The following is a 15,529-nucleotide window of genomic DNA, read 5'->3' as shown; positions in this document are numbered from 1 at the left end:
TGAAGTCATCGTGGTGGCCGAATCACTCACTGAGTATCATAAGGAAGACTCTAAACCTAAGTCTTTCCCCAAACCTAGTTCTACTAAAGGTGGGAGAGACAAGGAGAAGAGTTTCTCAACCAAGAAGGAGGGGAAATACTCTTCAAAGAAAGAGTATGAGGAAAAGAAGAAGGCTTTTGTGCCCAAAGGAGGATGCTTTATGTGCAAGGGACTACACCAAATGAAGGACTGTCCCAAGCTAGGGACTTTGGCGTCTATTGCCGAGGAACGAGAGGTCCAAACTCAAGTAAATGAGTGTGTTGGATCTATCCAACTCATGAATGCTGTGAAGGGCAAAGAGACAAGCACCGCAGAAAAGAAAGACTTGATGTATGTTAAAGCCTTTATCAATGAAAAATCGTCATGACTATGATCGACACTGGTGCTATGCACAACTTCATCATGCCTGATGAAGCAAAGAGGCTTGGGTTGAAGATCACCGAAAAGAATGGCTGGTTTAAACCCATGAATACCAAGGGTGAACCCCTTAAGGGAGTAGTAAAGTGGGTTGAGATGACTCTTGGTTTTTGGAAGGGCCTTGTGGATTTCTCAGTAGCACCCATGGACGATTTCAAAATAGTCATCGGGATCGATTTACAAAGGAAGACAAATATAATACATATGCCATACTACGACATAGTATGCGTCATGGAGAAAGGGTCTCCATGCATGGTCCCTACAGTCTCTAAAGTTGGAGGACCACCGATGTTCTCTGCTATGCAACTTAAGAAAGGGTTCAAGAAGGGGGAGATTACATATTTAGCTCTATTACAAGAGGAGTCAACACTTGAAAGAGAAGACGTTCCTCCCAAAATCAAGGAAGTCCTTGAAGAAAATAAGGATGTGATGCCTCCCGAGTTGCTAAAACAACTACCACCTAGGAGGAAGGTGGACCACAAGATTGAATTGGAGTCAGGAGTAAAGCCGCCTGTCTCAGCACCTTATAGGATGGCACCGCCAGAACTTGAGGAGTTGAAGAAGCAACTTAAAGATTTTCTAGATGCTGGATTCATCCGTCTATCGAAGGCACCTTATGGCGCACTAGTCTTGTTCCAAAAGAAGCATGATGGTTCGTTGAGATTATGAATCGGCTATCGAACACTTAACAAGGTAACCATCAAGAACAAATACCCTATTCCTTTGATAGCCGATTTATTTGATCAACTTGGTAGAGTCAAGTGGTTCTCAAAACTGGATTTGCGGTCAGGATATCACCAAGTGAGAATTGCTGATGGTGATGAGCCTAAAGACCACGTGTGTCACGATGTATGGATCGTATGAGTGGTTGGTGATGCCTTTTGGCTTGACCAATGCTCCTGCGACCTTCTGTACCTTGATGAAAGAGATCTTTCGATCTTACCTTGATCGGTTTGTAGTGGTCTACTTGGATGACATTGTTGTCTATAGCAATACCTTGGAGGAATATGTAGAATACTTACGAACTGTGTTCAAAATCTTGCGAGAGAATAATCTTTATGTGAAGAAGAAAAAGTGTTCCTTTGCAAGGGATGAAGTCCACTTCTTAGGACACATCATTAAAGATGGAACTCTCTGCATGGATCAAGGAAAGGTGAAGGCTATCAAAGAATGGGAGTCGCCAAACAAAGTATCTGAATTGAGGTCATTTCTTGGGTTGGCTAATTACTATCGGAGGTTTATCAAGGGATACTCCGCCAAGGCTGCACCATTAACTGATTTTCTCAAGAAGAATCACTCTTGGGAATGGTCAAAGAAGTGTCAAAAGGCCTTTGATGAGTTGAAGACTGCTATCACAAAAGGACCAATACTAGCACTACCCGACTACTCAAAGGTGTTTAAAGTCCACACCGATGCTTCTAACTACGCCATTGGAGGGGTTTTGATGCAAGAAGGACATCCTATTGCCTTTGAGAGTCACAAGTTGAATGATACAAAGAGGTGATACACCGTCTAAGAAAAGGAGATGACCGCAGTGGTGCATTGTTTGAGAACTTGGCGTCACTACTTGCTTGGTTCACACTTCATCATCAAGACAGACAATGTGGCTACAAGTTACTTCCAAACACAGAAGAAGTTAAGCCCCAAACAAGCTAGGTGGCAAGATTTGTGGTAGCAGATGCGCTGAGCCGTAAGGCTGAGTTGGCAGCCATTTTCATGGTCGAAGGAGATATTTTGCATACCATCAAGGAAGGGTTGCATCATGAAGACCAAGATGAACTGAGTAGAGGTGACTCGAGTCGTACTCCGCCTGTGGTGATTAGATCCTTTGATAAAGAAATCGAAGAGATCTTAGCTAATCGCGTCGTGCGACGAAGAGGAGTACTACCAAGTATCCAATACTTGATCAAGTGGAAAAGACTCCCGATAACCGAAGCTAGCTAAGAAGTTCGTGAAGATTTGTGGCAATTCCAAGAACACCTAGAGAGCACTGTCATAAATAGAACGCGACGAGGACGTTCGCGCATTAGGTGGGGGAGAATGTCACGGTAAATTTTAAAAGGTTAGATTTAATAGTGTTTGTATAGTTTTCTGAAGTGTTTGAGAATGTTCTAGATGGTTTCAGAACGTTCTAGAATGTCCTAGAAGGTCCCGGAATACCCTAGAAGGTTCTAGAAAACTCTAGAAGAGTGTGGATGTATATAAAAGTATGAATAGTAGTATGGAATAATCTAGAAGTGTTTAGAAAGTTGTGGTATGATAGATATTTGTAATGAAAGTTTTAGATGATTAATCTAGACCGTTGATTAAATTTAATCCTAACCATCTATTGAGGAGGTGGATGACTATAAATAAGGAGTGAGAGTTAGTGTGTAAGTCATGTGTAAGTGATTTGTAATAAACACTTGAATCATAAAGTGTTCTTTCCACCAAAATTTTCTTTCTCTTGTATTCTCTTGTGTTCTTAGCTTTCTTACTAAGTATTTGAAGGTTATACTGACTTGGTCTTAGCTTAAGAGGTTTAGTAAGTTCGAGTGTCGGCACGATAGCGTTAGAGTGTGTTCAAGACCGTGACACTAAGGTTTCTCGCATATAAAAATTAATGTGATTATTTTATAATGGAAACTCAGGTGCAGTTGACTTCACCTGAAGTTGATAGTTGAGAGCTGTTAGATAATTTGACTGATTTGACTAAATTTTCATCTAACAGTTCTCAACTATCAACTTCACGTGAAGTCAACTGCACCTGAGTTTTCACCATATTTTATTTATTTATTCCTCGTTAAGTTATAAGTCATGGCTCCGAGTTTACATGGCAGGTGTGGTGTGCTTGGTTGAAATGTGCTCATAGAGATTGGTGTGTTCCGGGATCTGTCAAAAGACTTTTTGAGAGCTGGGTTGGAGCTCCGAGTCAGAAGTCTGAGCATAAGAGGTGGATGACAAGCTTCTTTGCGATTATTTGGAACATATGGTTGGAGCGGAATAGCAGAGTCTTCCAGAATTCAGAGACAGATGTTAATGGAATTATAAATAGATCGTTTTTGAGATATAGGGAATGGTGTGATATTGATCCGTTTGGTTGTTGATGGCTATATCAGAAATGACAACGGATTATACCTTGACTTGTGTTTTACTTGTGCTGTGTAGGTCTCTTATGCTCCACTTTTGTATTGAGCTTCTTTTATTAAAAAAAAAAAAGAAAGTTATAAGTGATGACCCACATACACGATACACTCAAAATTATGAAATTAAAAATTGAAAAGGGAAAAAAAAGAAAGTAGTGATAGAATCATTGAATTTTGAGTTGAGCGCACAAAAACAGGAGAAAAAGAAACCTGTTTCGAAATCCCTCCATTTTCTTCTGAATTGGATCAGCATCACCAAATAAATTTCCAGAAAAAATCATAAAATCCACACACAGAAAGTAATTAGGGTTAGGGCGTCATGCCTTACCTTGTCCGCGAGAATCTCTTCATCGGAAACATCAGCGACGCGGCGGAGATCCTCCAGAACGGTGGAGGTGGCGGTGGTGCCGGAGGAGGAGACTTCACACACATACTCTCCGTCCTCAGCTCCGCCTCCATTTCCTTCTTCTCCGAATGGCGCCCATCCGTCTCCATCCCCGTAAAGGAGATCAACAAGGTCTACGTCTCCGGCGCCGGCAGCGGTGACTCCGGCAAGTGTGCCTTGTCGCCGGAGAAGCTCCTCTACTCTCTCGAGTACGCCGGACGTGACCTCAAGCTTGTGAGGATGGCGGTGCCTCTGAAGGACACGGAGAACGAGGACTTGCTTGATTACCTCGAAGTTTGCATCGACTTCATTGATCGTAGCAGGAAGGAAGGTTCCGTTTTGGTTCACTGCTTCGCTGGAGTTTCTAGAAGGTTCCACCACTCTTCCTTTCTTTTGTTAAAACTTTTTTACCTTCGTTTTTATTTTTCATATTTTAACTTTTTAAGGAAGAAGAAAGCGTTTTGATTATTATTATTATTAATTTTTCCTCCGGTTGTTTTGTTGCAGTGCGGCAGTGATTACGGCGTATTTGATGAGAATGGAAAATCTCTCTCTCGAAGGTGTGATACTTCCCTTTTTAGAATGCTCAACTTTAATTACAAGCTATTTTGAAAGCTTCTGTTACTGCCACTGTGAATATCATCATCAGTGTCTATGTAAATATGAGTGTCTTCTCTAATTCGGGCTTATTTTCTGAAAGTAGAACCATTGAAATATTGACATTTCTCAATCTTATATGATGTTATCTTTTCCCCCCCTGCAGATTCCCTTGAATCATTAAGGAAGAGCTATGAATTTGTTTGCCCCAATGATGGCTTTCTTGAGCAGGTGTGATATGAATGGGGTCAACTTTGTATGACTTGCTGATATCTTAAGTCTTCTGTAACTTATTTTATCTACCAATTAGAACTATTGCATTATTTATTTTTATTTATTTTCTCCTGCTCTAGTTGAGAATGTTCGAGGAGATGGGCTTCAAGGTTGATCACTCCAGTCCTATATATAAGCGCTTTCGTCTGAAAATACTTGGTATGGAACTATGGATCCATCTCCCTGTTATGTTTTTCTGGTAACTTGCATTCTTGCTAATGTTCCAAGGTGGCATAGAGAATAAATACAAGTACTATTTGTTTAGAATTTTGGTTCTACTTGTATGGAAAATTGTTGGTTGCTTCTAAGCTACATGTCATAGATTTTCTGGTTGCATGACACATTGTATGCATATAATCCATTAGTCTACTATACTATGAACACTGAAGTTCTCAACCCTTAATTGATGTCGTCTTATGTAACATTTGTCTTTGTCCATTTTCTTTCAGGTGAGAGTCATTTCTCGGGGTCGAGAATAGACAGTTCCAAACTGGGTGCAGACCCTGGCATGCCTGTCCAAATTTCTTCAGATGTTGAAGGAGCTACTAAAGTAGAAAATAATAGGAGTCCTACATATCGCTGTAAGAAGTGCCGACGAATTGTCGCATTGCAAGAACATGTTGTGGATCACATTCCTGGTGAGGGTGAGACGTCCTTTGAGTGGCATAAGCGAAGAAGTGGCAATCCTTTCAACAAGTCTAATGAATCGTGTTCGTCCATATTTATTGAGCCTCTCCGGTGGATGAAAGCTGGTAAGAAAGCATTCACTACAATACTAGTGTCTCTGTTTCGGCAATTACCTATGACGTCAGTGCAGAGTATTTTAATAATTCTGTAAATGAGTGGTCTTAAACATTTTGAAGTGTATCCAATTCTTTTCTTGCTTTGCTATCTTGGAGCATTTCTGGGTGGTTCCCTTAACCATATCTCATTAAGTAGACTGATGTACATATATTTGATTCTTTGGTGATATACACTGGTTGAGACATATATATGCATAAAAAGTGCCAAATTCTTTGTACTGATATCTCTTTCACTCAGTTGAGGAAGGCGCGTTGGAGGGAAAACTGTCATGCGTTCATTGCGATGCCCGTTTGGGATACTTCAACTGGGCAGGCATACAGTGCAGCTGCGGAAGCTGGATAACCCCAGCTTTTCAACTCCACAAAGGCCGTGTAGATATAAGCCCTGTATGAACCTAGTTGTAAAACTTTATGCATATCCTCTTTCCTTGATAACGGATGCCACCTATATTCTTTTTGTTGCTCCTGGACCCATCAAATTTTCCAAGCTGGTCTATTGCCAATGAAGTTGTTGAGGGAGAGGATTAAAGTCTTGTTTCCATGGACCTGGCTGTATTCTGCTCAGTTATTGCAGGCTCAACCAATGCAATTGTGAGGGGGAGGATTCTAGTCTTCTTCCACTTCTCTTGCTTCTTGCTGAATGGATTTAAGAGATATTATGCATTTCTAATACATAATGAGGCACGAGTTGGGTTTTCCATATTTGAGTTTGTTTCCTTGAAAATTAAGGTTGTGAGAAGAAAATGATCTCCCTTGTATCGTGTTTTTCACTTTTTCTATTCTTTATCTGCATTTAGTTTTATTTCTTTTCCATGGTGTTAAGAGATCCGTACTGTCGAAATCAATGAATGAACGAATCATCGATTACTTGAATACCAATGCATTTCGTGGCTGGCGTTTATTGTCTGTGATCCTTCCCTTGCATTCTCTTTTTTAATGCTTGGATTAGATAGCTAAATTAGAATGTACGTATTTAGCAAAAGATGGAACTAATTAGATGTATTGTAATATAAAACATTTTTCTTTTTAGCGTAGCGGGGATGTCGTTAAGAGCATGAGGTCATACAGAGGAATTATTCTGATTGTTTTATACTTAACCAAGTTTTGTATGCAAATTTCGATGGTAAAACCATTGCCATATATTTAAATCACAGAACCACCTCATTCTTGAGAAGATTTGTGTGTGTAATCCTGCAGGATCTACTAGCTGCATACTTTCGTCTTTGCTCAAACTATCTAGTTGATATCTTCCTTATTGTTGGAACTTAAGTATTGACATATGTATAGATTTTTCCACGTTACAATTGCAGTGACACATCGCTAACCAATATTTGTATCAACGTTTTAAGAACGCCCAATAAATAAATATATGCATTAATCGGAGTCAATTAGGCACCGACTTTCTATGCCCATCATCTCATTTTACAAAATTTCTGAATCATATTTCCATACTACATCGGCATACTAATCTTGAGATGTGATCATGGGATTACATGAAATTTTGGAGTCCGTTTCAATTTCAAGTGTTTCTGCTTTTTTATAATTGTGAAGGAACGGAAACCATGAATGAAATCTCCCTTTTTTTTCCTTTTTCCTTTATGAACATTGAAAATGAAAACGAGAAACGGAAACAAAAACCAAATACTTTCCTTTTCTCTTTCTATTTTATATAGGGGGAGAGTAAATAAAAAAATTGCTTTCATAGACAACAGCATCAAAATGTACTACAAAGAAGAACCTGCCACTTCAGATATCCGATTCAACATCTCATCAAAGGATAAGCAATTAAGCATGATTTCCATATTGTGCAAGTTATTTGTACAGGCTTCTAAATTCTCATTCATCTATCAATTAACAATCCTGTGATGGATATCTAAACATTCAAGTTAAGGTGGAAAAAAAATGATTACCGTAAAGGAGGAACCCTGAGGATGATAAATACCATGAATCCCTCAAGTTCATAAACATCCTCACATCATGATTAGTGTATTCCTTATACTTCATCATTTGTGCGTATCACTTCGGAACAATGTCGCTCTCGTTACACGGAACATTTACGGAATTAATGGGACTGCGCCTCTAGAAGGATGTTTGTGGCCACATTGACATCATTTCTGGCCTGCACCAGTGCTTGTCTTGCAGAGTTCCTGTCGAAACCCATCGAAACAAGTGTAGTGATCGAGTCCTCTGATGGTTCTACTGCATATTGTACTGGAGCAGGGTAGTTTCTCTGCAACCACCATATATAATACTTCGGTCAGCCAACAAAAATACCGATAATTAGTTAGGAAAAAGAAGAAAAAACCATATATTTTTCATGCAACAAATGTTCGCATTGAACGGAATGCTATAAATGAGTTCATCAAATTGCAAAGCACAATGAATTTTTCAGCTAAATCTCCTACTTCAAAGGGTGAGACATGTTTTGATAAGGCAATCCAAGAAAAGCTCCATGATGCTCAGTTGTAGTTCGTAGCTACAAGGGTTACTTGAAACTGCTGTATCACATATATACCAATCCAAGAGGGAATCATTCTTATTACATAAGATGCTAATATAATGGCTGCATAGAAATCTGAACAAGTACTAAAATCATAAATGGATAGCTCCATAGTAATGGAAATCGAACAATATTAGTTACAGCTACAAAGTAAAACTTGCCTCCATTTGGTGAGTTGGATAGGATGGTACGTTTCCCGCAACATTCCTTGTTGATGGGCCTCGTGGACTCCCCATAGATGGCAATGAAAATCGTGAGAAGAAGGATGAGATGAAATCTGGGAACTGCAAAGCATCAACACATCAGCACAAATGAGTAAAAACAAGAAGTTCCCTGTAATCACTTGGTGTATAATAATCTATACTGCATAGTCATTGAAAAGGGTTTAAATTTTAAATAATTGGATTAAGTGTGAAAGGAAAAGGTCTGAACATAAAAATTGTTTGTTTTTTTGTAATTGTGTGTGTGGTGTGTAAATCGTGAGGTAAGCGTGTTATATTGCCAATCTCAAAGGAAATTGGTATAATTTACCCAAAAAGTTACTCATAGGTGAAAGATTGATTTGGCTCAAACCAATTTCAACTAAACCTATTCCTATAAATTTATACACACATTACTTAATGGAAGCTTGTATTAATAATAATGGATAAACAAATTACAGGCCATCTGAATTGCTGTCACATAATTTTCAAAATTAAAATAACAGAACAAACCTATATTGTAGATTCAAAATTACCTTTGCTTTGCGGATATAAAAGACATTCAAACGGTACAAGGATCCCGCAAGGATGCCACACATTCCTGGTAAGAGGGACCTTCTCCATGATGATAACACAAGCTGCTAAAATAACATAAATTACCTTTACGTCTCTGAATGGTTCAGAACATGCATATAGTTATTAATATATAAGCACAAATAGTTCAGTTATGATTTACCTGCAAACCAGCTAGATATATGAATGACTTATCAGAGAAGGGGATACCAAATACACGAATCCGTGTTGAAACTGGAATGTCTAAGAAAAAAGGTACATATGAAGCAAATATGAGACCATAAGGTCCAGGAGTGACTAGCTTCGCTGCAGGATCTGCAAGAGTGAGCATACAACTTCAAATGCAAGAATTTCAAAACATTCTTACTTAAAATATTTTATTTGGACAGAGCTTTAAACATCAAATCAGAATAAGTGACATACAATTACCAACCAAATAATAGCACCATAAATAGACAACCGCTCTATCTAAATTAAAAAAAAAAAACAAAGGCACCAAAGATGTTTAAGTTAATGAAGCCCAAAGTTGTATCAACATAAAAATCTCATATAAAGAGAAGTTCCTTGTCAATGGATAACCATATATGTTGTTGTATATGCTCAGTACTAACTCTGTTTAGAATGCCCACCAAAAGCAAAAATGTCAAAAGACAACGAAGAAAAAAATTGAAGGAAAACTAAGCACCATAGAAGTGAGTAGTGACATGCACAACAAAGAAAGATGGAGCAAAATATATTGAAATAAGATGCAGCATAAAGAGATTCATCAAAGTTTGAGTGAAAGGCATGTTATTTATAACAATCAATAATGAGAATAATACCTCTAAGGAGTGCTAAAGAAATCACCTCAAACAGTAGAGAAGTTAATACGGAGAACACGATAAATACCTGCACAGAAGGGTACAGACAGACATTTTAGAACTACACATAGTAATCTAAGACAAAGCACTTCTCCCTCTTGTCATGTAAGATCGGCATACTAAAGTGCAGATGGAGGGAAAAAGGGAGATGCAGGTATATATGTTGAAAAATGAACATAATAGTATAATACATTTAAAATGCATAAATCTGCAACGATATATAAAATCTCATACTATTCTATGCCTAACGTTTCATTAACTGAACTTGGTTTCAGAGTAATTCTAGAGAAATTTATAAGCATAAACATAAAACTACTTACCGAATATTTGTTGGAACCTATCTGTCTCTCAAAAACCCTGAAGTAGTATAGCAGGTAAAGTCCAAACATCATCTCTGGTGTCGATGAGAATGCAAATACAGACATAATCAATTTCCAGAGACGAAGCTTTCCAAAAATATCCTGCCAGAAATACAAGAACAAGGGAGATGTTATGGTCTTGTTTGAGTGACTATAAAATTGTAGCCTTTCAAGTGTTCATTATATACTATAGAGTGCAAAACATGAACAAGTATCAGAAGATTTCTTAGTACATATTCTCCATTAGATTTGTTCACTGATAGCAGAAGTGCATAACCCCTCAGTGTCCTTACTAACATTCCAAGAAAAACAATGAAAAAAATCCGAATCTCAAAGTCACAGCAATAGAAATCTAACCACTAATATCAAATCCCCCATCTCTCCGTAAGTCCTCTATCACATGGTTAACATACCATACAACTAATCTGGCACCTTAAGTAGAAGTAAACTAAAACAGTATCATGACCTAATCTACATTAAAATCCAAATAATTGCATTGGAAAGAGTAATCTGAATAAACCCAGCAGATCAAAATCAACTCAATCCTAAAACACTTGAAAACTAAAACCCAGACCCAATTGTACATACATCCCTAAAAGGAAACCCAATGAACCTGATTACATGATACAAATAGAATCCCAAATTCAAAAATAAATAAAATAAAAAGGTAAAAAGGGCCACCTGATAAGACAACCCCAGAGAGTTGAAACGACCCTGGATCCCAAAGAAGATTGTGAAAAGCGCTGAGGCGATGATGAAAGCCCTTGTGACCGGAGCATTTGCTGTAACATAAACAAATCATCAATATGCGAATCGAAAAGACGCAAACTTTGTCACATAAATGAGAAATTGAGCTTAAAAAGAAAATTGGGGTGTGAAAAATTCAACACCCCAGATGATTGAATGGGTAGGGAGAGAGAATTGACGCACTAAAACCAGAGGGGCCTCCGTTCATCTTCGCAGTGTTAGCAGAAAGCAACAACCTTTTTCAGTGGCTGTAATCTTTTGTGTTTGTTGCTCTTCTGGGTTGTTCTTCTCTTTACTCTCTCTCGCTCGCAACCTTGGTTCTTCCCTTCTCCCCTGTTCTGTTTTCTTCTTCTTTCCCTTTTCTCTTCTTGGCGTAAATTTTTTTTCCCCAATAACAGTGGTATTTTATTCACTAAAAAAAATAAATATAATGACAAGAAAAATAAAAAATATACAAGAAGTTAACATAGATGGTAAATATTTTATAATGGAAAAGTCTAGGGCAGCAACTTTATTAAATTTTGGTCAGCATGTTACCAGCAAAAAAAAGTGAGTCATTGGATGAAATCTCACACCAATCTCACACCATTAAAATCATCATTGATGGCTATTTGATGGCTACAAATTACAAAAGTTGCTGGCCCCTAACACTCCTCTTTTATAATTTAATCAATAAGTTTTATTTTAAGTCTAAAAAATCCTAAGAGAAAAATAATAAGAGAAATGCTAGGGGCAGCAATTTTTGTGTTTTGTAACCATGAATTGGTCATTAATAGTGTTTTTAATGGTGTGAGATTACATTTAATGGTTAAATGCTGGCCAGAAAACACAAAAGTTGCTAGCCCCTATATTTTTCGAAATAATTTTTAGAGGAGTACTAGGGGGCAGCAGATTTTGTGAGTTGTAGCCATCAATTAGCCATCAATAGTGTATTTAATGGTGTAAGATTTCATCTAATAATAAATAATCACTCATTTTCTTTTTGTTAGCTAAGTGTTAGCCAGATTTTAATAAATCTGCCCTATACTTTCCCTAATTTTTATAAGCTATATATAATAAAAGATATTTAATAAAAAGGAATTTAAAAACCAAATTTTCATATCTTTTATATAGTAAAAATAAAAGTGAATATTATAAATTATATATAATTTATTTATTGACATTGAATTTGATTAATTGGTTGATGGAAAAGAGAAGGATGAAAATAAAAAAAATTAAGATATTTGACTTCTTTTGGTTCTTTGGAATATTCTATGTATAGTCTGTCGACCTCTTTCTTGGAATGAGGCATGTGCTAGGTAAATTCCTGTTGAGTACTTGAGTTATTTAACTTTTTATTTTTTAAGAAAATCAATTTAAATATAAGACCAAAATTAGTAACATTATTTGAGTTTATAAACCTGTTCAGAGATTGATTAATTTAACGTTTATATTTTCATAAAATTGAAGTGCTAATTTAAGTAATCTCCATCATCTAGATACCCATAGAGAAACATTCAAATACTTATCCCATTGAAATTTCAAATTTTAGGAATTAATTTGGGCATTAAAAACTAGAACAAAATTTTTTATTCGGCTGAATAAGTATCATTTTTAGAATTTTGATTAATTCATACAGATTGCAAAGGAGATTTTAAGTCTCCTAATATTTTATTTTCTTTTTGTCTTCGAGTTTATATTTAAGATGTCAAAATACCTATCTCTTCAATCATTTCACATTGGTAGTAAAAAAGAACAAATTAGGGCATTGTTATATGCAACAAGTCAATAAAACATAATTGTGTTTAACACAAACACATTAACAAATATATGTCATAATTTATAACTAAATGGTTTAATTCTTTAACAATATGTAATGTTATCACTCCATAAAGTGTATTAGAGATGAACACTAGGACCAACATTGTGGATTAAGAAAGAGAATGAGCATAGCTAGCAAGAAAATATATAACATATACACTACTATAAATTGGCAATAGAGTGTGTTAAGGAGTGTGTGAAAATTCATCCAATGTAGTACTCTTTAGTCTTTTCTATGCTATACCTTTTGTTAGGAATGACATCATTCAATGACAAATTCATCCTTGTAACAATTAAAATATACAAAGATCTAAGCTATGAGTCAACTCATTCATTCAACAGTTTTGGTTGGCCAGAGGCTTTTCCACGTTGTAATCTCCTCATTGCTATGCAGCTTCCTAATTCCACCATAGAAACCATCTATTTCATTTCCTTCTTCTCTATGATGCTTCCTGTTTATCATGGTTTGTCTCCACCTTGAACCAGGGGTGTATTGGTTGAACTCCAAAATCACCATATCTGTCACAAATTACCACTTTGTCACATAAATCAACTCAAACTTTGTTTACCAATGACCAAAGCCAGAAAGGACAAACCCATGATTTATATGTGTAATTAATTACTAAAAGTGGTTTATGACATAAGACTCTATAAATGATTATGTGAAAAATCCTGTCATACCAGAGATGCAACAAAACGAAAGCTCAATTTAATGGGGGAGAAAAATGTAAAAAAGTGGATTCTCTTACCATTTTTGTGACAAAGGCACTGGTTTGCATATCCTTGACATGATTCCAAATGACCAATGACACCATACCACCAACCTAAAACAATACAATTAAAGCAAAAAAATTAGTAAATGTAGGTAATCAAACACACACACACACATAAAACTTATAAATTAAAAAAAAAAATTTAAAAACATCAATGGTTGTTGACCAAAGTGTTATACAATTCTTCACATGGGATAATTTAGAAACTAGTCCATTGAATCAGAACCATTGATTTGATACATTTCATCAGACATACCATATGGAAACTCTTTATTTCTCCTCCACTGGATCTCAATATGATCACCAGGTCTTAAGTCATCTAAACAATCAGAGATATGAAGAACATGTGGAGAATTGTCAATTGGTGGTACTCTCAACCTGTCCCATTGTATGTTTTCTTCAGTTGTCCATCTTCCATTAGGTGAGTACCTGCCAGAAATTATGAACTTATTCATGTTAAAGAGAGCTACGAGTTTTCACACTTCAACATTATAACTCTGAAAATTGTCTAAATGCAAAGATTTCAGACAATTTGGAAGTCTAATTAACCACATTAGATTGGACTAAGCTCAACTATGAAGGAGTAAAATCTTTCAACATACCTTGCCTGAAAGGTGTCAGTTCTAGAGTCATAGCACAAAAGAGCATCATAACATGAAAGCATGAACCCAGCATGACCATTCTGAAAAAGGAAAAGTGGAAATCAATTATAAAGAAATACAGTATCCCAATGAAGTTTAATCACTGTGCAATATTGGCAACCTACCAAAATCAACAAACAGGTTATTATTATCAGCAATTGGTTAATTAATTACCTCACGGTTATAGACTTGAGCAGGGAACCAAAACATGCCACTCTCAAGAGAAAGATACAAAGCCATGGTTGAATCTTCAGGCAATGAGTTCCTTAACTTATTATCACCCTTTCCTGTTCTTGGTTTGAGCCATAGGAATGGGGAAAAACTACGAAGAGAAGCAAATATTCCTCTCTGATTGCTTTGGTTGAACATCTTCTCTTTGGTTCTTGAAGCTACATGGCATTGCCATTGCCTATAAGCAACATCACCTATCACTTTACCCCATTTTCTCTCCATGTGTTTCTGCCATAGATAATCACTTCTGCTTCTGTCCATGNCAGGCAAATCCAACAGAGAAACCATGTTTTTTTCCTTTTCCCCATTATTATTCACTTTATTAGACACCAAACTCTTCTTCTTTAGCGGCATTCCAAGAGAGAATTGAAGAAAACTAAGACCAATAATGCTTCCTTTCTTGACCCTAGAAATCAACACACTTGGAAGATTCCCCAAGAACCAAGTTGAAACTAGTTTTGATTCCCTACCACTACTATCTCCTCTACAGTGTGGTTTTCTGGTGAAGGACTTGGAAAGGATCACAAAGGACACAAAAGATATAAGGAAGTAAAGCATTGTGATTTGTACTTGGAGGTTGGATTTCAAAAGGGTCTATATATTTAGCAGAAGAAAAAGAAACAAGGAAAAGTGTTTCTACTGTTACAAAGAAAATATTTAAAAACAAGATCCACCATTGGAAGAAGAGTGAGTATTGGTTAGGCCAAAGTAGTGCCTTAAAAATCTCAATGCAATGCTTTCATAGAAGGACTTGTGTAGACTACACAACCGACAAGGCTTTTTGTTCTCTCACAAAAGATGGTTAGTTAAAGCAAACACTTCTCTCGCACAGGACATGGAACAAACACCTAGAATGCACAAAGTGAATTCCAACATAGAAAAGAGAGGGGGCAACAACAACATGTACCACCAGTGGGAGGCAGCTGGCACTGATTGATGATGGTGTTCTTATGATCTTTGTTTGGTTATTACTAGATTGTAATCATGACCCCCAAAAGAGACATGCCCATGATGTTCTTTTGGATCATATCAAAAATCTAAATTCAAAATCAAAATCAATGAACTCATTTGCTGTGAACTTTTGACATATCATATCTGGGAATTACAAGCTGAAAATCACTCTGCTAAATGCAAATACTAAAAACACCTATTTAAACCAAAAAAAAAAAACTTAGGTAACAACAATAATAATAATATATGGTCACC

The 15,529-nt window shown here is 36.6% G+C and overlaps 3 protein-coding genes across 4 annotated transcripts; 1 reads left to right on the top strand and 2 right to left on the bottom strand.

The window, feature by feature from the left end:
- On the top strand, positions 3,901–6,550 carry LOC107622706 (dual specificity protein phosphatase 12). Its single transcript, XM_016324690.2, has 6 exons — positions 3,901–4,337; positions 4,474–4,526; positions 4,730–4,794; positions 4,917–4,995; positions 5,286–5,588; positions 5,878–6,550. The coding sequence occupies exons 1-6, from the start codon at positions 3,901–3,903 to the stop codon at positions 6,030–6,032; spliced, it is 1,092 nt and encodes a 363-aa protein (XP_016180176.1). The 3' UTR covers positions 6,033–6,550.
- LOC107622707 (rhomboid-like protein 20) lies at positions 7,321–11,296 on the bottom strand. Of its 2 annotated transcripts, none has more exons than XM_016324691.2 (8): positions 11,062–11,296; positions 10,813–10,913; positions 10,093–10,233; positions 9,734–9,800; positions 9,076–9,227; positions 8,876–8,980; positions 8,301–8,423; positions 7,321–7,869 (listed from the first exon to the last, which is right to left on the bottom strand). In XM_016324691.2, exons 1-8 carry the CDS (start codon positions 11,084–11,086, stop codon positions 7,702–7,704), a joined length of 882 nt encoding a protein of 293 aa, XP_016180177.1. In that variant the 5' UTR covers positions 11,087–11,296; the 3' UTR covers positions 7,321–7,701. The 2 variants fall into 2 exon arrangements, with proteins under 2 accessions (XP_016180177.1, XP_016180178.1); XM_016324692.2 differs by having other exon boundaries at positions 8,876–8,977.
- Positions 12,789–14,611, bottom strand: LOC107621315 (F-box protein At2g32560). The gene is made up of 5 exons (XM_016323344.2): positions 14,267–14,611; positions 14,054–14,133; positions 13,708–13,880; positions 13,428–13,502; positions 12,789–13,197 (listed from the first exon to the last, which is right to left on the bottom strand). Exons 1-5 carry the CDS (start codon positions 14,609–14,611, stop codon positions 13,010–13,012), a joined length of 861 nt encoding a protein of 286 aa, XP_016178830.2. The 3' UTR covers positions 12,789–13,009.

The sequence above is a fragment of the Arachis ipaensis genome, chromosome B10 (assembly GCF_000816755.2).
Source record: "Arachis ipaensis cultivar K30076 chromosome B10, Araip1.1, whole genome shotgun sequence".
In the NCBI taxonomy this organism is placed as follows: domain Eukaryota; kingdom Viridiplantae; phylum Streptophyta; class Magnoliopsida; order Fabales; family Fabaceae; genus Arachis; species Arachis ipaensis.
The sequence above is the reverse complement of the archived record's forward strand: the minus strand, read 5'-3'. Positions and strand labels throughout refer to the sequence as shown.